At 37.4% G+C, this 23,237-nt stretch overlaps 3 protein-coding genes across 3 annotated transcripts; all 3 read left to right on the top strand.

The window, feature by feature from the left end:
* Nucleotides 1–1,755: 1,755 nt before the first annotated feature.
* On the top strand, nucleotides 1,756–11,611 carry LOC126691799 (MLO-like protein 3). Its single transcript, XM_050386961.1, has 15 exons — nucleotides 1,756–1,993; nucleotides 2,108–2,165; nucleotides 2,306–2,589; nucleotides 2,715–2,831; nucleotides 4,512–4,572; nucleotides 9,145–9,233; nucleotides 9,318–9,392; nucleotides 9,521–9,612; nucleotides 9,752–9,801; nucleotides 9,906–9,946; nucleotides 10,039–10,212; nucleotides 10,304–10,339; nucleotides 10,486–10,553; nucleotides 10,936–10,996; nucleotides 11,094–11,611. The coding sequence occupies exons 1-15, from the start codon at nucleotides 1,868–1,870 to the stop codon at nucleotides 11,430–11,432; spliced, it is 1,671 nt and encodes a 556-aa protein (XP_050242918.1). The 5' UTR covers nucleotides 1,756–1,867; the 3' UTR covers nucleotides 11,433–11,611.
* Nucleotides 11,612–12,765: 1,154 nt separating this feature from the next.
* LOC126691798 (uncharacterized) lies at nucleotides 12,766–14,093 on the top strand. Its single transcript, XM_050386960.1, has 2 exons — nucleotides 12,766–13,123; nucleotides 13,246–14,093. Exons 1-2 carry the CDS (start codon nucleotides 12,896–12,898, stop codon nucleotides 13,783–13,785), a joined length of 768 nt encoding a protein of 255 aa, XP_050242917.1. The 5' UTR covers nucleotides 12,766–12,895; the 3' UTR covers nucleotides 13,786–14,093.
* A 4,206-nt stretch (nucleotides 14,094–18,299) lies between these two features.
* LOC126690794 (uncharacterized) lies at nucleotides 18,300–18,842 on the top strand. The gene has a single exon (XM_050385922.1). It carries the CDS (start codon nucleotides 18,300–18,302, stop codon nucleotides 18,840–18,842), a length of 543 nt encoding a protein of 180 aa, XP_050241879.1.
* The last annotated feature ends 4,395 nt before the right edge of the window (nucleotides 18,843–23,237 follow it).

The raw sequence follows: 23,237 nt of genomic DNA, 5'->3' as shown, positions 1-23,237 counted from the left end.
CATGCATGTGTTTTGACCCACTTTTAGAACTATCACATTCAAAAGGTGAGAGTCATTTAGCGCAAAGTCACTACCTAATCTCTTGTCCATGCGCATATGTGAGCTATATGTTCATAGGTTCTCTAAATTATTTTATTTGTTGATGCTTGGATTACTTTGTATACCCACCAAAAGCTTTGTAAACCCTCTTTGGTTGCTTTCTTGAATAAATTTCTCCTTCATACCCAAAATAAAAAAAAGCATTAACACATAAACCCAATTCCATCGTTCCATCTTCCATGTCACAATTTACTATACAAATTTTGTCTATTGGTAATTTGGTACTATAAAAAGCTAAAGATACATACTTCAAACATGTGTAAAAACTAAAAATGAGAAAGGAAGGGAGCTTGAACTCTAATTACTTATTCAAACATGTTGATGCAGCGTGAGCGTGTAAAAGCAAAATTTGTAACACACAATTACTACAACTCTTCCACGAAACCTAAGTTCCACAAGAACACTAGGCTAGTAGGCAAAATAATAGAGAAAACATCTCTAACAAACTTTTATTAATCAACTCATAACAAAATAATAATCAACCCCTCTATAAAGAGTATTTATAAGAATAGAATTTCTCCTACTCCTTTTAGGAAAAGAAATAATAAATCTACTTCTACTTGAGAAAGGAAAAACAATTTAACTAGGAAAAGAAAAACAATTAAAATTCTAATTCAACTAGAAAAAAGAAAACAAAATAAAATATTAAAATATTTTATTCTTCCTTAACCAATCTGCATCACATGTGTAAAAACTAAAAATGAGAAAGGAAGGGAACTCTAATTACTTAAACAAAACAGCTTATACTAAGATGGATAGTGGTCCAGCTTTGTATTAATACACTATTCCATCAAAATAGCCTATGTGGACTTCTAACTACTAAGAACATATATGGACTAGTGGTCCAGCTTTGTATTAATACACTATTCCATCAAAATAGCCTATATGGACTTCTAACTACTAAGAACATATATGGACTAGTGGTCCAGCTTTGTATTAATACACTATTCCATCAAAATAGCCCATATGGACTTCTCAAAAAAAAAAAAAAAAAACTACTAAGAACAACAAAAAAGTCGGTTGACGTTGTTGCAATATAGACTCCATTTCTGGGAGGCTAAAACTGGTTTTATTCAACACGTCACACGTGAATGATAAATAAGCTTTGATTTAAGAATATCTACATGAAGAAAAAAAAAAAAAAAAAAAAAAAAGTCAAGAACAATGAATATGAAAATCACACATCAAAAAAGACAGTCAAATGCCACGTCACAACCTGTCATATATATCCACGTGGCAATCATCATATATACGGAGAGCTCAAACTCTTTAAATTTTTTACACTTCCAATCAAACGGTTGATCGACCTTATATTAAATTTGATTTGCATAATATATCAATTATAATACATACTATAGGTCAGTTTGAAATTTGAATATAATTTATTTCGTAGAAAATTAAAAATAATAAAAAAATTATTGTTTATTAACTAGATACCGTTCATTAAAAAAAAAAAAAAAAAAAAAACTAAAAACACAAAACGCTGAACACGTTTCAGCTATCCAAACCGCACCTATATTTCAATAAAAAGTTTGTCGCTTGAATAACCTTTAATAAAAAAAAAAAAAAAGGGTTATTTGAGTGTGAAAGCAGAGAAAATTGTGAATATAAGAGGAAGTCAATATCAACGTTTCGTTATACAGCAGCATGCCTATAAGAACAAGTCTTGGCTCCTCAGCTCTCACCATCTCAAGTCTCAACCAACACACTTATGGTTTATTCAACTGAATAAAAATCACTCCTCTAACAAGGCAATCACTAGAAAGTCATGGCGACCGGAGGCTCGTCCGGTGCCTCTCTCCAATTCACTCCGACATGGGCAGTTGCCACAGTTTGCTTCTGCTTCATCTTCATCTCTATTATCCTAGAACACGTCATCCACCTCCTTTCCCAAGTAAGTATATATATTATATATTAAGATCCTTTTTTTTTTTTTGCCCCACTATTTTGGGTGTATATATATAATAAACTTGAAGCTAATGTCAAAAAATTAATGGTGCGCGTATAGTGGCTAAAGAGGCGTAGGAAAACCGCGTTGAACGAGGCATTGGAGAAGCTTAAATCAGGTGCAATCAAAATAAATATACATGTTTTGTATAATTTTATGTTGTTTATAGTATACTTGTATATATGTGTGTTACTTTATAAGACTTTTATAAGGTTTTAACTTTTAATTGATCTTTTTGTGTGGGATTGATTTGTACAGAGTTGATGCTTCTGGGGTTTATGTCCCTCTTATTGGCAGTAACTCAGGAACGTATTTCTAAAATATGTGTACCTAGCGGCGCTGGGAACATCATGCTCCCATGTCGTAAACAGACTCGTTCCGAATCTGAAATCAAGCACTTCACAAAAGTAATGATCTGGAATTTGTCGTCGATGAATGATTTGTGGTGGGGACCTCATAGAAGAGTACTGGATGAAAATGAAAATGATGATGTTCCTCCTAGTCCTCCACCTGATGTTGATGCAGTTGATTCTTGTCCAAGCGTACGTTTATTAATTGAGTAATGTTACAGACACAATAATCCTCACAGTTACAAAGAAAGGAAAAAAAAAAAACCACCATATGTCTGTCTACTGTTTTAACAATTAGAATGGGATTTAATTTGCAGGGAAAGGTTGCCCTAATGTCACAAGATGGGATTCATCAACTTCACATATTCATTTTCGTATTAGCAGTTATGCAAATCATGTATTCTGTTCTCACTCTGGCTTTGGGTAGGGCCAAGGTAAAAAGCTTGCTTAATCTTTATTTTTCCTTGGTCAATTTAATTTATAGTTATTTTTCCTGTTAATTTCCCATGTTCAAATCACTGTCCATTTGAAAAAAAAAAAGAAAAACCCCTTGATATATATGGTATAAGTGCCCGTTTATCTGTACTTTCCAAGTGCAAAACGTGCTTTTTAAAACCAAATATATAATATATACGTTTGGTAAACCAAATAAAACTTACTTTTTAGAAAACGCTACATTTTGAAATATGAACCAACTTTACTTTAACACACCACAACTCTTCAGAGTTCATAAATATTACCGTTGAGAGTTTGTTTTAAATTACCAAATTGGCCAAACATTTTATTGAAAACCTAATTTTGCTCTTTGATAAATCAAGGTCTATAGCTCACCTCATAAATTCCTCTCATCTCATCTTCAGAACAAGCCTCTCAGTGCTGCTGCTTCTTCTTCTCTTCTCTATTTTTTTTTTTTTTTTTTTATTTACGTCTTACATATCTATTCTCAAAAAACCCTCTTGCTTTGCTTCACATTGGCTGGTAAAAAAAAGAGCTCAAACACAAGGGACTCAAAGCTCAAAAGACAGTCACATATACACGAGACACAAAAGTCTCAAAACACATTGAAACTCAAACACACAACAATGGATTGTACTTGGCCTCAGAGCTTACCTTCTAGTAAGAAAAAGGCAATAGAAGAGCTTGTTCAAGGCCATGATATTGCAAAACAGCTATGTTCTTTGCTTAGTAAGTCAGCTGGAGACTAACAACAACAACAAGACAGCCCTGGCTGATGATATTATTCTGAAAATCTTGAAGTTCTTTACTAATATGTGGTGGAGTGTGTGGGGCTTTGTGTGGAGGAAAGTAAAAGAAAAGGAAAATAAGAAGATGAGGAAGAAGTGAACGAGTGGATGAGAAAAGAGTTTAAAAGACTTTTTGGGTTTGGGTAAAGCAACGTGGAAGAAAATATAGGGAGTAGAAACAAAGATTATTTCATAACTTCTTTTTCACAACTGTGATGTTAATAAAATTTTATTTTACAAAGATTAATTTTAATTTAGTATTGCGAAAATATTGTGACATTTTATTATATCTCTAAATTTTTTAAATTAGTATTATTTTTCTTTAGAAAAAAAAAATAGTACTATTGATAGAATATTTTTATAATAATTTCATAATAAAGTTTACATAGAAAGTTATTATTAATTCTCATTTAGATTTACTAGTGACAATTTTTTTTTCCTACTATTAACAACTTGTTATATAGACTTTGTTGTGAAATTTTTGTAAAAATATTGTGTCTATAACTTGCATTAAGAGAAGTAATTAAAACAAAGAATTATCTTTATATATACATTATCATTTTTTGTAATTTACCTCTCAAACTGTCATTTTTATAAGTGCTAGCTAGAGATTCAGTTTTTTCAGACACTCAACTTTTTCAAAAAGTCCAATTTTATGCCGCACTTTTTGAAAACCCCACTTTTTCAAAAAACACAATTTCAAAATGCTGAACCAACCTCACCCTAAGTATAACTATGCTTGTTCCGCTTTCATACTCATACCACCTAGAAATAGCAAATATACAAAATAAGGAAAAGCTTTCTTAATAACAATTGAAACTCAACGTTCTGTGGCTGACTGACTGTGTCTTCCTCTATGTGTTTTAATAGATGAGACGCTGGGAAGCTTGGGAGAAAGAAACTCAAACAACAGAGTACCAAGTTGCCCATGGTATGTTTAAAATTCATTCTCATGAATCATGATTCACTGTGTCTTATATTAGGTAATGGACTAACAGTCTAACAGGACAATATAAACACAGAAAAAAAGGAAAGTGAAAGAGGCACACAGCCACCTATAATTTTAATGGGTTTGGTTACATTTCGTTTTCGTTGTTATATGCCAACTCCATTCCTCCCCACCACCAATTTGTGGCCCCTGCACCCATGAGTGGCAACCATGGCGAGCGTAATAAGCAATCCATATATGGTCAGGTGTACAGAATTCAATTCCTAAGAAAAACTAAACCATTTAGTACGAAAGAGCTAGCATATTCATGACAAGTAAAAAAACCCATCATTTTTCGATCGATGACTCAAAAAAGAGTCTTCCTTTTGTTATGATCAATTTTTGTCCTTTGGTGGGTGAAGAAAGACTCTACAGTCTACATAATTCAAGTCTTGAATTTCGTATTTCCAACTTCCAAATTGAGCTTTAGACCTACACTAATCAAATTGACCACAATAATCTCTAGTAGTAGTTTACAAGACTTGACCTTAGAGAATGTCCCTGTATTCATTATGGCAATAACCTTTGACTGCGAATCTGCGACTGATTCATAACATAGACCCTATTAGTTACCAGGTTTAATAGTTCGTTGAAGAAATGTGAATTTTTCCCGACCCACCTAGATGAACCAAGGCCCAATCAAACCTTGGTTGGTTTTTGTGAATTAATGGATTGAGTTGGGTCCTAAAAGTTTTTGGAACTTAGGTTGACTTGGGTTTGGTTTGCAAAATCAAAGTGATCCAACTCAGCACATGATATTAATATTATATAAATACATGATTTATTTATAGCTACACTGCTCACACCGCCGTGACATCTTTAAGTCCTAATCCTAGTTTTGTTTTTCTTTTTGACATCTCAACTAACATTCACTTCCTTGTGGGTTCCAATTAGCTCAACTGGTAAAGTTTTTTATGGTTGAATAAGAGATTTAAGATTTAATTCTCGCCTACACTAAAAACTGATTGATGTATTAATCTAATAATAAAGAGCTATCATTAGAAACAGACGATGTAGATTAAAACTCTCAAAAAAAAATCCACTGCCTTCACACATCCCCTCCCATTGCTCATGTTTTACCCCTAGCTAAAACCTTAATTTGGTTAGGAATGGCAAAAATTCCCTACCCATTGACCCGTTTCATCCTATCTTTAATTTTGTAAATATATGCTTGTATTTAATACTAGCGTTGGCTGCACGTGCAAGGCACGTGCTACCCCAGTGAGAAAATTAATATAAATTTTGTGTGTGAAATCGTGAATTTTGGCTCACCTAATTTGATTATATTAAAAAAGAAGTTTAAGAATACAACAAAATATCACAATATTTTCACAATATCTTCATTTTTAAGATCCGAATAGATTTTTTTTTTTTTTTATTTGAGAGAAATGCTACATTCTTAACATTTTTAGAACAAATTCTAAATGACAAATTATTATTGGTTTTAAACTAATAACATTGTTATTGTTATTCTCAAAACATTTATTTTCAGTTATGGTTGGTCACAGCCTCATATTTTATTATTTTATTTCAATTTGTAAGAAATTGATACTTCAATATTTGTAAAAATATTGTGATATTTGTTGTGTTAGTATAACAATATATATGCCAGCTTACATAAATATTTAAAAGAAAAAATAAAAAATAAAAAAAAAAATAAAAAAAAACAAACCGATTGCTAGAAAAAAAAAAAAAAAATTAGGCACGGTAGAAATTAATGTTAAAATGTTGTGGACTTAGCATTTTTTTATTTGATCTATAAAAAACTGAGATTTCAACAATTGTGAAAATATTGTGATAATAATAAGTGTTGTAACATTTTCTTAAAACGTTTATTTTCAATTGTGGTTAGTCATAGTCTCATATTTTATTATTTTATTTCGACTTGTAAGAAATTGACACGTCAATAATTGTGAAAATATTGTGAAATTTGTTGTGTCAGTATAACAATATATATACCAGCTTACATAAATATTTCAAAGAAAAAAAAACACAGACCGATTATTGGAAAAAAAAAAAAAAACTTTAGGCACTGTAGCTATAGTGCCAGTTGAATAAACCAAAAGCACTGTAACTCCAATGCTATTCATCAATAATAGCTTACCTATGATTTGTTGTGAAATTAATATTAAAATGTTGTGAATTTAGCATTTTTTTTATTTGATATATAAGAAACTGAGATTTTAACAATTGTGAAAATATTGTGATAACAATAAGTGTTGTGACATTTTTTTAAAAACATTTATTTTCAGTTGTGGTTGGCTACAACCTTATATTTTATTATTTTATTTCAATTGGTAAGAAATTGACATGCCAATAATTGTGAAAATATTGTGAAATTTGTTGTGTCAGTATAACAATATAAATGTCAGCTTACATCAATATTTAAAAGAAAAAAAAACACAAACCGATTACTGGAAAAAAAAAAAAAAAAAAAAAAAAAAAAAAAAAAAAAAAAAAAAGAGACTAACTAAACCAAAGCACTGTTGTAGCTACAGCGCTGCACAGTGCAAAAACACTGTATGTACAGTGCCAAGACGTTGTGCGCGCATTCACACTTTTATTATAAACATTTATTTTTAGTTGTAGTTGATCACAGTTTCATATTTTATTATTTTATTTCGATTTGTAAAAAATTGACACATCAATAATTGTGAAAATATTATAAAATTTGTTGTGTCAGTATAACAATATATATACCAGTTTACATAAATATTTAAAAGAAATAAAAAAAATAAAAAATAAAAAAACACAAGCAAATTATTTTTTAAAAAAAAAATTAGGCACTGTAGCTACAGTGCAAAAATAATGTACTAACAAGTGTCACAACATTTTCACAAAACATTTATTTTCAGTTGTGGTCAGTTTCATATTTTATTATTTTATTTTAACTTATAAGAAATTGACACCTCAATAATCATGAAAATATTGTGAAATTTGTTGTGTAAGTATAATAATATATTAAAAAAAATACAAACGGAAGACTACCAAAAAATGCAACTACTGTAGCTACAGTGCCAAGCAACACTGTAGCTGCTGTGCAAAACTTAAACAAAAGGGTTGAAAAAAAAAAAAAAAAATGCAAAGTGCCTCACCAAAGCACTGTTGCCGCTACAGTGCTTGCACAGTACAAACACTCTGAGTGCACAGTACCGAAGTACTGTAGCGGCATTGGCGCTTTTATAATATAAGATATATTTACGTTGTGTTTGGAAGTAATATTTAATCTTTTTTATATGGATTATTTATATTTTATTTTTTTGTATACACTATTACCCTCTCCTAAAAAAAACTTATTTCTCTCTTTTAGCACTTTCACTACTATCCATTCATTTATCCCTCATCTCTTTCTTATGAATGTCAAAACCACCTTATTAGAGATGGTAAAATACCTTCAACCCGCCTACCCTTGACTTGCCTCACTTCTTTTCCTGCCTGCATTGGCTTTCCCCACCCTAAAAGGGGAACAGGACACTTTTGATTTAATCCTACCATGTTGCCATCCCTACCTCTAGTGTCACCCTTCAGCTCTCTCTCTTTGCCATGGGGTCACTCTCTCATCAATTATGATCTATGATCTCACAGTCACACTCTGTCTTGTCCACATCTCAACATGTTGCCTTCAAAGTTCAAACCGGCCTTCTTCAAAGCTTGAAAGCCCAATTTGTTTTATTAGACAAAACAAAAAGGCCCCAACCTAATGATCTAACCTAAATTAATTTGATTATTGTGAGTTAGGTTTGGTTGGGTTGGTTCAATAATTGAAATAGATTGTGTTGAGTTGGGTTAGAGATTTCATAACTTGAAGATGTCAAATAGGGTTGAAACTTGAAAATATCCTAAACCTTAATTCCATTCACAGCCTTCAGTGATAAAGGGGAGGGGGAAGAGGAAGGATGCCATTGAACTGTAAGCCCATTGGCAAGAAAAGTTAAGATTACATTATACATTTGTTGTCAATTTGAAATTCACCAATAGTGTCAACAAAAGAAAAATAGTCTAATCTATGGATGCAAAAGATATAATTTTAAATTAGATAATTATTGTATTTGTAAATTAATATGAATTTTTTACTTAATATTAAGATGGACTTTCAACTTTGCTTAATATATATTACTCAATATTACTTAATAATATAATGTAAATTTTTAGTTTTGTATGTTCTAACACTTTGCATCAATCTTACAACCCAAATGGAAATTAAATAATGATAATAGCTCCATTAAGATCCCGATGATATATGTGATATTACTCATTATCTTCACATCACGTGGTGTAGGATCGATAAGTCTATACCAGAAAGACAAAAACCCCGTTTTTCATTATAAAAAATAATAATAATAATAATAATAATAATAATTAATTAATTTTAAATGCTAATTAAATTCTCTACCTATTAATGAAATCATTGAAAGTCATCAAAGTTTGCATGAGTTTCATTTACTATATACCTAAACCTGATTACTACTCCACATCATATAAGTCGTGATCAATAATATTTTCAATGATGATCAGATCCTAATCGATTCAGATTTACAAGGCAAACAACATTTGGAAGACGGCACCTGACTACTTGTACAGAAACATCATTTCAGCTATGGATTGTGAGTTGCCTCTCTATATCTCCAAGTAATCGATTTATATTTCAGTTTTAATGCCTTAACGCTTTGGGTTGTGAAATGGGGCAGAAATGTTTCTTCAGACAGTTCATTCATTCAGTAGCAAAGGTTGATTATCTCACTTTGAGACATGGTTTCATCTCGGTAATGAGCTTTCAAGTTCCAACTTTTAGTAATTTTATGAATAATTACACACACAAAAATAAAAATAATATAGGACCAAAGTGCTTCTGCCACTTACACAAGGTGTATATTGTTCAAAAAAATTTCAGGCTCACTTATCAAGCAGGCTTGACAACTTCAATTTCAAAAACTATATACAGCGATCCTTGGAAGAAGATTTCAAAGCCGTGGTCGGCATCAGGTTGTTGATTTTCTAAATATTATTGTTCACAAAACAACTAAATTTTATGGAACAAAAATTGTACATTACACCTTTGATATGTATTGATTATGAAATTGCTTAATTTCCCTCCACTAACGTGTTCTTTTTGACTTAACAGCCCTCTAATGTGGTTTCTGGTTGTTCTCTTGCTGCTCCTGGATGTGTACAGTAAATATTGTTCCCTTTTGTTTCTTTTTTTTTCTCTGAAAGTCAATCTAATTTATCAATTACTAAAAATAAATTTTCATTGAAACTTGTTTGGACTCAACCAGATTGGAATGTATTTCTCTGGGTATCCTATATTCCTCTCTTGGTAAGCATTTTGCAACATAGTAACCACCTTGTGTTGCATCATTAATTTCCGTCTGATTCTTAGTTTCATTCCCATTCCAATTGCTTTTGTAGATTGTACTCGTTCTAGGAGCCAAACTTGAAGTCATTGTTGAAAGAATGGCTCTTCAAACCAAAGATCAGAACAATGTAATTATAGGAACCCCTCTTGTGAGACCAAATGATGGCTACTTCTGGTTTGGGCAGCCACGATTTGTCTTGACTCTTATACATTATACTCTATTTGTGGTAATTCCTCCTCCTCTTCCTCATGAAAGCAAAGTAATAATATAAGAAGAGTAGAGATATTATAGATACTAAATTTTCTTGACCTTCTCAGAATGCATTCGAGTTCGCCTTCTTCATTTGGGTTACAGTAAGTTTTCTTTCTTATTCTTTTTCATTTTCCACACCATATAGTTTTGAACTTTGAAGATCTGGTTTTGGAAATTTTTGTGTGGCAATATCAGATGTCTAATATATTTTTCTTTTGGTTTCAATTCTATTTTCCTTCTTTCTCAGATACAGTTTGGTTTCAATTCTTGTTACCATGAGCACACTACGATCATTATTATCAGGATTGTGCTAGCGTAAGAACAGCCTATCACTTATTTAGTAACCTGTGATTTACATTTTGGTAACTTCATAGTAAGTAAAGTCAAGAACAACTTTTTTCATTACTTGAATCAAAACAACATCACTTTCACTTGAGTGAATTAGTGACATTAATTTTATTATGTAACAACCATATCATGGGTTTATTGGTAATTTAGTTAAGAGACAAGAACATGTTAGAATCCTTTGTTACATCATCTTGATTCCAACTTATGAATGATTCACAAAAGCCCTTGTAATTCAACTGATACCTCTTTTTGTTTCTAATAGAAATGTCTAAAAGTTCAAATCCTTATACCCAACTGTCGAATTATAAAACAAACCTATTAGTGATTCTAATTTCCTTTTATTCTTCAGGGTGATAGTTCAAGTAATTTGCAGCTACATTACTCTTCCTCTCTATGCACTTGTTACACAGGTAACCATTTTAAAAATAGTTCCCATGCTGGTATTTATGTAGCACACTTTCTTGACATCTAGCACATATATAACAAATTGCAAGTGTTTGTTCACAGATGGGATCTAACTTCAAGAGTAAAGTACTAGAAGAGCAAATGGCCAATATTATAAAGCAATGGCACACTGACGTAAGGGAGAGAAGGAGGAAGCAACAACCATTCTTGCAATCTCCTGGCACTTCTTTGTCTGCAGAATGGAGTCCCAGAAGCGTTAGTGCCTCTGAATTTTCTTCTTTCCCAAGACCCACATCTGTACCAAGCGACAGCATTAGGAAACAGGAAATCCTAGAAGAAGTAGAAGAAGAAGAAGAAATAATGAGAGAAGAGGCAGCTGGCTCATCTACACGTCCATCCCGGCCTGTCACTGTAGAACTCTCGACCGTGAGAAGAGAGTAGATTATTGATGACTGGGAGATCAGCTTTTGTGTGTGTGTGCGTGTGTGTGTGAGAGAGAGAGAGAGAGAGAGAGAGAAAGCAGTGTTTTGTAAATTATAATTCACCATACATGCAACTATATTTTGTGTGCCTTAACCGTGATTATATGAAAATGGGAAGACAACTATGTTTTGTGTGCCGTTTTTCATACCTGCAAAATATATTTAAACCATGTTATCATAACCAATAAGTCTAGATAAATTACAAATTTTACAATTATTGGGAAAGTTAATTGTAACAAGTACACAATAAAAATGAAGTAAAAGATGGTCTCAAGTAAAAGTGATGTTACATTAGTCATGATCTATAACTTTGACATATTGTAAAATTTGTTATATCTTTAGTATTTTTGTATGGTAACTTGTCTAATGTAGTGTGCATGGTTGTTCATCCTATATAATTGAGCTTGTGTGTGTTAATTTTTTCTCTTCTCTATTGTGTTTGATCTATTTTTTTTCGTTTTATATATACATATATATATATATATATATATATATTTATATAAAATTCAATTGTTGGAGTTGTGAAGATTTAAAATTTAAATGTCTTAATTAGAGACATCAAGAAGTACAAACTAATTGAGTTACAAGGCTTTTGACTATTATTTGTCTTTTATTTAAAGAGGGGAGGGGGAGCCCCTTTCTAAGTTGCTACTGTCAATTTTGAAATTAACATATTTTAGGAATAATGGACTTTCAATAATGCGATTGAATATAAAGTTTTGTCATTAATGTTCTCAATGGCCATTCACATAATGAATTTGTTCACTTACGTTCCATTTCCTTCCTAGCAATGGGTCTTGTTTTTGTCGTGTACGTAACTGGGGGTATAGCAATTGATCGAACTTAACCAACTGTAAATGTTGCTGTAAGGATGAGTTTAAAAAAAAAAAAAATGAATTACCTAGCTACATTATAGAACTTAATTTATATAGGCTTTGTGGAGATGGTCATGGAGGGACTTACATTTCTAGGATCACTTGCTGTCGAGAAGGGTGATGAGTTTGTGTTGTATACCGGAGAATGTATCCCATGCATCATTTATATGGAGCCTTACTCTTATATAAAATAGATGAGTATCAATCCGATCATGTAATTTATACTATTATAAAAGAAATGGTGCATATATTGGATGAAAAAGAAAATTATTGACCATATATGAGATTGTGCTCACAATATTTTGGGCAAGATAGTCATTTAACATGTAAAAGATGTGGAACAAAGGGAATCAAGACTCAAGGCCACATTTTTAATCGCCCAAATGTTGTCCCATTCTACTTTTCATTATTAATTTCAACAACTTGTGTATGTTCGTTTCTGAAAAAAATTATAGATTATAAAAGTCATTAGACAACAACCACATCCCCTACACATTACAGAGATTTGGATTCTCAGTCAGTCACTTCTTTAAGTTCTCTCTCATCCATGGCCAGTTACTACTCTCTATGTCTTGTAGGAGCCATGGATCGTCTTTGGTTTCACCAAATTATTCTTTTCTCAGAAACAGTCTCAGACCAAAAAACCCCTGAAACTTCTAAGCCCAACACAGTGTCTCTTGCGTATTCGTCTCTTCTAGATGAGGGAGTTTCATCAGACATATCACTCCTTGCAGATGAAGAAATCTTGTCAGACTCATCTCCAATCTCTCCAACGGTACTAAAACATATACTTGTCTGTGTGTGTGTGTGGTTTTTTTTTTTTTTTTTTTTTTTTTTTTTTTTTACTTTAGGCTTACACTTACCTGACTGTGTTTCTCTTCTTGTTGCTGTGACAAGGATGATTCCAACAATGAAGACACAGAGAAAAATACCAGCCAGAAGGAAAAACCAACAAGATTGAATCGGTCACAATCATCATCACCATCACCATCAACTCAAAAACGTCCTAAACGTCTTAGGAATTCGGGCGCAAATGCAATAAGGAGATTACAAAAATCCATGAGTTGCAAGACCTTGGGGGATCTAGAACTTGAAGAAGTAAAGGGGTTCATGGATCTTGGTTTCATATTCAAGAAAGAACACTTAAGCCCACGAATGATGAGTGTAGTCCCAGGCTTGCAAAGACTTTCACACAAAAATAAACAAAGCAGCAAACTCACTAATGATGCTGAAGTAGCTAAAGATGATGAAACTGAAGAAGGGAAAGAGAAGAGAGTTACGAGGCCATATTTATCCGAAGCATGGCTCATAAACAGACCCGACTCTCCACTTCTAAATTTAAAGATTCCAAGTGCCTCTACAGCTGATGATATGAAGAAACATATCAAGTTCTGGGCTAGAACTGTTGCATCAGTAATTCATGAGCAGGAATCTTAGTTCAAAGTTGTTCAATCCCACAAACATCATAGAAGTATAGTGGAGGGAGCAAGCACCAAAAATTGAGAGCAGATTGCATTTCACCGACAGCTGCAACTGTAAAAATAGTTTTTTTTTTTTTTTTTTTTTTTTTTTTTTTTTTTTTTAATGATATGTGTGTATGTATAAGAGGTGTAAAAATATAACATACCATTCTCACTGTTTTATCTCGGAAAAATCTTGTGACGCACTCAATATCAATGTACACTCCATACACATCATATTAAGAATTGCGTGCATAATTTTCATTACAAAGATCTACAATAAAACGTGAATAGTAACCATATGTATGGACAATATACAATAAGTATTATTGTACTGTTCATTTGAACTTTCCTTAAATTAAGGAGGAGAGAAGTAAAATTTCATTTTTCTTATAGAATTACGGGCTTTAAAGTCTTTTCCTTACATTTAAGAAGGAGATAAATTAAATTTCATTTTTCTTATAGAATTACGGGCTTTAAAGTTTTTTCCTTACATTTAAGAAGGAGATAAATTAAATTTCATTTTTCTTATAGAATTACGGGCTTTAAAGTCTTTTCCTTACATTTAAGAAGGAGATAAATTAAATTTCATTTTTCTTATAGAATTATGGGCTTTAAAGTCTTTCCAATGATTGCACTAAAAAAACAAGATGAAAGAGATAAGGCAAATGGAAGATGAGTTCAAGAAATGAGAATCGGGGCCTACCATGATGTGGGTTGAGGAAGAATAAGTAGAATATGGCTTTTAGCGAAGAAGTGTCCTAAGAGCCACGTGATGGTATTCCATGCTTTAGTTAGTTGGTTTGTCTTCATATAAGTTTATGTGCATTATGATCATGTGTTTTTTTTTAGGTCACTTATTTTGAGTTATGAATAGTTGAACACACATTTATTTGTAGAAAAGAAAAGCGGTTGTGTGGCCATTGGAAATCATGGTTTTGTTTACCCAAAAAAAAAAAAGGAAATCGTGGCTTTTTGGGCCACTTTTTATGTTGTTCTCAATGCTTGGGCCTGTCCAAGTCTCTTCTGGAACTGGGTTCTCGGGTCCCCTACTCCACTAAATAAATTTAGAGTAGCCTCCTCGAAGTCTAGTCAAATTACTGAATTAGAATTTATTTTAAATTTTAAAAAAAATGGAGACACAATAAAATTTATAATCTATTAAACTAGTAGATTGTGATGACTGATTAGTAGTTTAGTACAACATTATTTTAACAAGATCATCATTGATATTTTTTTAATTGTACATCAATCCCGACTTGTTGCCTCAACATTATAAAAATATTTTTTGATATTAGACTTTTTTTCTTTAGTTGAAAAAGTAAGAAATATATATATGTAAAATAATTAAGGGGCATTTGTAGTTTATATACATTTAAAGGATGTTCTTAAAAAGGATGTATTTTCTTATGGTTTGTACAAGATACAAATACAAAAATGAGGGGACCGGATTATTATAAGCATGAGTTTTATAAGAGAATTCTGCCCTTTAGTGCCAAATGATCAACACAAAAGTTTGCTTCCTAGTATGTGTTTAAGAAAAAGATTTAGGTTTACGGTCTACCACACTCTTCCAAGTAGTTTCCTATAATCAACTATAAGTACTAGGGTTTTCCAAGGGATCGGAAAAATCAACTCACCCGAGTAACCTGACCGGGACCAATTTGAAACCAATCCAATCTGGTGGTTATGACAATCATCGATGGGTCAACAGCTTCATAATTGGATCTAGTGGGTCGAGTTCAGTTTCTCTCCTCCAACACCCGAACAAACTGGCCCGACCAAAAACCCAACCAAACTCCAGTAAAATATCAACCAAATCCAATGAGATCTTACCAAAACTAGTGATTTTTCCACTATATTCAGCGAATTTTGGCTAATTTGTTGAGAGATCTTGCTAGATCTGGCAAGATTTCCACCAAATCCAACAAAATCTCACCAAATCTTTATCACTTTCCATTGAAATCGAGATCACTGCCACCTCTATTGATTTCAACCAAAACTGATATGACATGGAACAACCGACTCGATCCAACTCATTAAAGTTATCGGTCGACAGTGGGTCTTCCGTTCTACCACCTGCCAAAATTTGGATAGTTCGGGTAGAGCCCAAACTTGACCTATGGACAATCCTAATAAGCACAAATATCCATGGGAGTGGCAAAATGTGTTTAAGCATATAATTTATATACATGTAAATGCTAGATTGGACCAAGTTCTAATATAATGTTCCTATAAGCTTATCCCAAATAAGTTTAAATTTTTTTAAAAGAGAATGAAATAAGTTATACTACACATAATATACTCATTTAAGTAACGTGAGATAATTATCTTCTTCTTTTTTAAAACACACACATGAGAGAGAAGGGACATTGTTCTAAATTTTAACACAAAAATAGAGTTTGCGGTATATCTTTGTATTAGAACCTCATTCCTCTCCCTCCTCTCTATGTGTTTGTTTCTCAAGAATTAAAATAAAATTAAATAATAAAAAATAAGAAGAAAAAAAGAGAGTAAAAATCATTGCGTAGCCCACAATTCGACAAAATATTGGTGTAGTCTAGCCTTTAGAGAAAACCTACCTAGCTAGTTGTGGGCTTAAATGATTTCCAATGAGATCGGCTGCCCTGGTGGACCCTGGATCACCCCCTCGAAAGCCTCATGGTTTTCTTTGAACTTTCATCAATATTAATTTTCACATGTCCCGTTGAAGGAGGTTCTCAAATACCCAAAGGGACAACATGATGGTAGCTAGCTAACCATAGGTCAAAATAGAAATTTTCAAGGTATAGAGTATGATCATTTTTCTCTTCTTATGTTTTTATTATTATTATCAAAGCTGATTTTTTTTTAGGATAAACTTTTGGCTGTTTGCATCCTAAAAATTAAACAATTTAATTTTTTGTCAAAATTGTTTTAGAGTAGAACTGCCAAAATATTATTACGAAATTTTACATCATGGTGAGTGTGGGGGTAAAATCCGTCAGTCGACGTTGGGCCATAGTACATATACTAAGCCCAACCACGACAAGAAGAAAGGGCATGGGCATAGGATATCCCAGCCCAACCATGTTGGGCCGGGCCTGCTTAGGGGCGTCCGAGGAGGAGTACCTCCTCGGACTCGCCAAGTGTGTGTCCGATTCACACCCTATGCATGGCGAAAAGTCATCCAATACGAAGGAACAGTGCATGACGTTCAGGGAGGGGGGCAACCACGATTGCCGCATTAAATGCCAAGAAGCTACTTTTCCAGCCGCATTAATGTGGAAAGGACAGGAGCACAGAATTATCTTGGCCAGTGCAACTCACAGAAAAGAGGGAGGATGTCCTATGGGACAAGCACTCAAGTGGAGGCCCAGATGATTAACAAGTGTAGGGTCGTGATCTTAGGAAGGATGCTATATAAGAGAAGGAGATCCCCATGGCCAAGGCATCGCAAGCAGGAAGAAGAAAAAGATAGAAAAAAGAGAAAGAAGTTAGAGATAAAAAGCAGAAGATACAGCCCCACGGACTGTTATTCCAAAAGTTTGGAGGAATATCCCTACGTCCAACTGGCTGCATGGCTTGTTCATAACTACGTTTCCTCTGTCAAAGACCTAGTTCTGTAACCTACTCTCTACAAATTCATTGTTGAGGGACTTTTGGGCCAGAACCACCCGCCTGTTGGGCCTGAGCCCCAAAAAGCGCCCCTACAATTGGCGCCGTCTGTGGGGAGAACTTGTGTCTCGACAAGCGAAACAGTAAGGGATGGAAGGATCAGGTCCGCGCCAAACCGGACGTGCAGAATCTCAACGACAGGACAACTTTGTAAACCTTGAATGAGCGAAAGACCAAGATAATCAACAAGAGGGCAGTGTGAACACCTCTCACACGAGTAGAAGTCGTTCGAAAGGGAAAGATCACGCGTCCCACCAGCACAACGAACGGAAGGCTCTACAGCAAGAGATTGATGATTTGAAGAAGAAGCTGCGTCGAGCCCAGCAAAAACATCCTTCGCCCATTTCGGATACTAGCAGTGGTGAGAATGATGAATACAGACGAAGGACGAGAACCCCTCCAAGTGAGACGTTCTCCTATGAGGAAGAGCGGCCTCACAAACGCGGTCGCAAGAGCCCACCTTACCAAGGCCTGGTCAATGACGCCATGAGCAAGGCCCTGGATCGAATCTCCCAGTCGCCATTTACCCGTAAAATAGAGAGGGCGGTGCTTCCTCGGCGGTTTAATCAGCCAACGTTTACCCTATACAATGGTCGGACTGACCCAGTGGAGCACGTGAGCCAATTCAACCAAAGGATGGCCATCCACTCCAGGGACGAGGCATTAATGTGTAAGGTGTTCCCATCCAGCCTAGGACCCCTGGCCATGAGATGGTTTGATGCCCTCCCACCGAATTCCATAGACTCCTTTAAACAGTTGACGCAGGCTTTTGGTTCCCGCTTCATCACCAGCACTAGAGTCCCTCGGCCCCTCGACTCCCTCTTATCCTTATCCATGCGAAAAGGAGAAATGCTGAAGGCCTACTTGGACAGATATTGGGAGACGTACAACGAGGTAGAAGGAAACCACGATGACGTCGCCATCAGTACCTTCAAAAGGGGCTTGCCGACAAAGCATGGCTTGAGAAAGTCTCTCACTGGGAAACCAGTCACCAGCGTGCGACAACTCATGGACAGGATAGACGAGTATAAAAGGGTCGAAGAGGACCAGCAGACTGAGAAGGGAAAGGCGAAGTTTGTCCCTCAAGAGAGAAGGGACTTCAGGTCGGACCGCTTCAGTAGCAGTAATAAGCCGAGAAGAGATTATACGGAACAATCGGGATCCACAGGGGCTCAGGTAGTCCACGCTGTGTTCCGAGAACCATTGCACGAGATCCTGGAGAAGATAAAGCGCGAACCCTTCTTTCAATGGCCGAATAGGATGGCAAGCGACCCCTCAAAACGCAATCAGAATCTATATTGTGCGTATCACCAAGAGCCTGGTCACGTCACTGACGAATGTAGGAACCTGAAAAACTATTTGGATCGACTTGTCTGAGAAGGAAAGCTAAGGCATCTGTTGCACCGCCCTGAGCAGTCAAATGTCGATACCAGGCAAAGCGCCTTGAGGCCACCCATAGGCACGATAAACGTCATTCTTGCCGCACCTGGGAGAACCGGTTCCGGCCCGTTCAGAGTAATGTCAGTGGGTAGGTTCCCGACAGAGCCAGGCAAAAGGGGATCCAAGAAAGCCAGAGAGAGGGCCCTGCCATTAATTGGGTTCACGGAGGAGGATAAGGAGGGAACTATTCAACCCCATGAGGATGCCCCAGTCGTGACGATCAGAATAGGAGGTTATGATGTGAAGAGGGTGTTAGTTGATCAGGGTAGCGCCGTGGAGGTGATGTACCCAGACTTGTATAAGGGGCTGAATTTGAAGCAGGAAGACCTGTCGCCATACGATTCACCCCTGCTTAGCTTTGAGGGAAAAATCGTCATCCCGAAAGGCATGATTAGATTGCCTGTGCAAACAGACTCAGAAGTGGTGGAAGTGGACTTCATCGTGGTGGACGCATACTCCCCCTACACAGCTATTGTGGCACGGCCATGACTTCATGCACTAGGGGCTGTGTCATCTACACTGCACCAGAAAGTGAAATATCCGTCAGAGGGCCGAATCAAAGAGATAGTAGGGGACCAAAGAATGGCCAGGCAATGCATGGTATCGGCAATTGCTCGACAATTAAGCAGCGGACCCTCCACTTCAGCCGAGAATAGCTTATAGCAATCAAGGACCCCGGTCCTAGCTACGGGTAATGAAGGACCGGCCATAGAGGTGAGCTGTGAAGAGTTGGAGAAAGTGCTCGTCGGATCAGACCCCGAGAGATTTTTCCAAATTGGCTCGGAATTACCAGCACAGGAGAAGTCGGCGCTAATTAATTTTCTAAGACGAAATGAAGACGTATTCGCCTGGGATCCTTACGAAGCCCCTAGGGTTGACTCAGACCTAATACACCATCACCTTAACGTTAATCCGGCTATTACCCCAAAGAAGCAGCCTCCCCGGCGCCCGTCAAAGGAGCATGCGGACGCTGTGAGAGAGGAAGTCGCAAAATTGAAGAAAGCTGGGGCTATCAAGGAAGTATTCTACCCCGAATGGTTGGTGAACACAGTCGTGGTGAAGAAGAAGAGCGGGAAATGGCGGGTCTGCGTGGACTTCACGGACTTAAACAAGGCCTGCCTAAAGGATCCTTTCCCGATGCCGCGGATAGACCAACTGGTTGACGCAACTGTCGGGCATCCCCGAATGAGTTTTTTGGACGCTTTCCAGGGCTACCATCAGATATCCTTGGCCACCGAAGACCAGAAAAAAACTGCTTTTGTCACCCCAATTGGCAACTATCATTACAAGGTGATGCCTTTTGGCCTGAAGAATGCCGGGTCGACCTATCAAAGGATGATGACTAGGATGTTTGAGCAACAGATGGGAAAAACTGTCGAGGTGTCTATAGACGATATGGTAGTAAAGAGTAAATTGGTGAATGACCACATCAGAGACCTCGACGAAGTGTTTCAAATCCTGAGAAGGTACAAGCTGCGACTGAACGCATCCAAGTGCTCATTTGGAGTGGGATCGGGGAAATTCCTTGGCTACATGGTAACCCACCGGGGAATCGAGGTCAACCCTGACCAAATAAGGGCCATTCATAGTATGCAGCCTCCTCAGAATCCCAAAGATGTCCAGAAGCTTACCGGCATGATAGCAGCTTTAAACCGTTTCATCTCCCGCTCAGCGGACAGATGCAGACCTTTTTTCCTCCTATTGCACAAGTGGAAGGGTTTCGAGTGGACTGAAGAGTGTGATTTAGCATTCCAACAGCTCAAGGAATACCTCGCCCGACCACCGATCATGTCCAGTCCCGAGGCCGATGAGGTGTTGTATGCATACATCGCAGTCGCCGATCATGCGGTGAGCCTAGTACTAATCCGAGAGGACAACGGCACGCAGCGGCCCATGTATTACGTAAGCAAGTCACTACAGGAGGCGGAGACCCGGTACCTCCCCCTCGAAAAGGCAATATTGGTTGTCGTGCAAGCTACAAAGAAGCTCCCCCACTATTTTCAGGCACATACCGTGGTTGTGCTAACCCAGCTTCCATTGAAATCAGTCCTCTGTAGCGCCGACTACACGGGGAGAATAGCCAAATGGGGAACCATCTTGAGCGCCTTCGACATTAGATACATGCCTCGCACCGCCATAAAGGGTCAAGTCCTCGCCGATCTGGTAGCTGAATTTGCGGAGCCTACCTTGGATGGGGTGGAAGTGTCGGGATCACTGAGTGACGATAGGAGACTTGTCAGCACGATTTCTCTGCAAGAACACGATAAGTGGAGAGCATACATCGATGGTGCAGCAAACCAAAAGGGCTCCGGAGTGGGGCTCGTTCTAATCTCTCCCGAAGGTATAACCTTGGAAAAGTCGTTGAGACTGGGATTCCCAGCAACGAATAACGAAGCCGAGTATGAGGCACTACTGGAAGGGATATCCATGATCCGGAGGTTGGGTGGGAAATGCGCGAGCATATTCTCGGATTTGAGACTCATAGTGGAGCAAGTAAGCGGGGAATTAGAGGCGAAAGATGAAAGAATGCAACGGTACCTTGCCCGAGCTAAACGCCTACAAGCCCACTTCGACGACTTCCGTTTAACGCATATACCCAGAAGTGGGAATTCCCACGCCGATTCTCTGGCAACACTGGCCACCTCCTCGGCTCAGCCCCTTCCGCGGGTTATTTTGGTCGAGGACCTCTGTCGCCCCACGGAAGAGAAGGCTAACGGTATTCGGGTACACAACGTCGGTGAGGGGCCAAGCTGGATGGACCCTCTTGTCCGGTTCTTGAAGTACGACTCCTTGCCGGACGACAAAGTCGAGGCTGACAAAATCAGGAGGAGAGCTCCTCGATTCTGGTTGTCCGAGGACTCCAAGCTTTACAGACGTTCATTCTCAGGGCCATACTTGCTGTGTGTGCACCCAGGGGCTACTGAACTCATTCTGGAGGAGTTGCACAAGGGGATTTGCGGAAGCCATACGGGGGGCCTGTCCCTCTCCCACAGGGCTATGACGCTGGGTTACTGGTGGCCGAGCATGCATAAGGAGGCTCTGGAATATGTGAAGAAGTGTGACCAATGCCAAAGGTTTGCTCCGAATATACATCAGCCGGGTGGGGTACTTAGCCCATTGTCCAGCCCTTGGCCATTCGCACAATGGGGCCTAGACATAGTAGGTCTGTTCCCCATAGCTGCCGGGAACAAGAAGTTTCTTCTCGTCGGCACCGATTACTTCACGAAATGGGTCGAGGCTGAAGCGCTGGCAAACATTAGGGATGTTGATGTCAAGAAGTTTATTTGGAAAAATATCGTCACCAGGTTCGGTACCCCACACACCCTAGTCTCGGACAATGGCCTCCAATTTGATAGCAAGGCCTTTAGGGAATATTGCAGTGAAATGGGGATTGTCAACCGATACTCTACACCAGCCTACCCGCAGAGTAACGGACAAGCAGAGGCCATCAACAAAACCATAGTGAATGGGCTGAAAAGGAGGTTGGACGACGCGAAAGGGAGGTGGGTTGAAGAACTCGCCCATGTCTTGTGGACGTACCGCACCACGCCCCGCCGATCCACGGGAGAAACCCCCTTTTCGTTGACCTACGGGGCCGAGACCGTCATCCCATTAGAGATAAACTTTCCATCCCAGAGGACTGCTACATTCGACCCCATTGCTAACAACGGGCTTCTAGAAAAAAGCCTGGATCTCCTCGAAGAGAGAAGGGAATGCGCGATGGTGCATCTAGCTCAGTATCAACAAAAGCTCAAGCGGGGCTATGACGCCAAGGTGAAGTCGAGACCCTTGACGCCCGGGGACCTAGTGCTGAGGAAAGTCCTGGGCAACGCGAGGAACCCTGCATGGGGAAAGCTTGGACCAAACTGGGAGGGCCCATACCGTATCACATCGGTGGCTGGCATTGGAGCGTACTTTTTGGAAGACTTGGACGAACATGTAGTGCCACGTCCGTGGAATGTAAATAACCTGAAAAGGTACTTTTATTAATGAAAAACACTATACTCGATATCGTTCTACTGTACAATTATTTGCAATAAGTGTTAAACAGAACCCAAGTCCTGCATGGCTCCTCGGACCACAGACTTGGGGGAAATTAACCACGCAACGATTCTCAATAAGTGTTAAACAAAACCCAAGTCCTGCATGGCTCCTCGGACCACAAACTTGGGGGAAATTAACCACGCAACGATTCTCAATAAGTGTTAAACAGAACCCAAGTCCTGCATGGCTCCTCGGACCACAGACTTGGGGGAAATTAACCACGCAACGATTCTCAATAAGTGTTAAACAGAACCCAAGTCCTGCATGGCTCCTCGGACCATAGACTTG

The sequence above is a fragment of the Quercus robur genome, chromosome 7 (genome assembly GCF_932294415.1).
Source record: "Quercus robur chromosome 7, dhQueRobu3.1, whole genome shotgun sequence".
Taxonomy (NCBI): domain Eukaryota; kingdom Viridiplantae; phylum Streptophyta; class Magnoliopsida; order Fagales; family Fagaceae; genus Quercus; species Quercus robur.
The sequence above is the reverse complement of the archived record's forward strand: the minus strand, read 5'-3'. Positions and strand labels throughout refer to the sequence as shown.

Bases quoted from the DNA above. Each gene is read 5' to 3' on its own strand.
- LOC126691799 (XM_050386961.1), top strand. From the start codon at position 1,868: ATGGCGACCGGAGGCTCGTCCGGTGCCTCTCTCCAATTCACTCCGACA. The intron at 2,166-2,305 runs GTGCAATCAAAA...TGATTTGTACAG, and splicing joins ATTGGAGAAGCTTAAATCAG to AGTTGATGCTTCTGGGGTTT. The intron at 10,554-10,935 runs GTAAGAACAGCC...TTTATTCTTCAG, and splicing joins ATTATCAGGATTGTGCTAGC to GGTGATAGTTCAAGTAATTT.
- LOC126691798 (XM_050386960.1), top strand. From the start codon at position 12,896: ATGGCCAGTTACTACTCTCTATGTCTTGTAGGAGCCATGGATCGTCTT. The intron at 13,124-13,245 runs GTACTAAAACAT...TGCTGTGACAAG, and splicing joins CATCTCCAATCTCTCCAACG to GATGATTCCAACAATGAAGA.
- LOC126690794 (XM_050385922.1), top strand. From the start codon at position 18,300: ATGCGAAAAGGAGAAATGCTGAAGGCCTACTTGGACAGATATTGGGAG.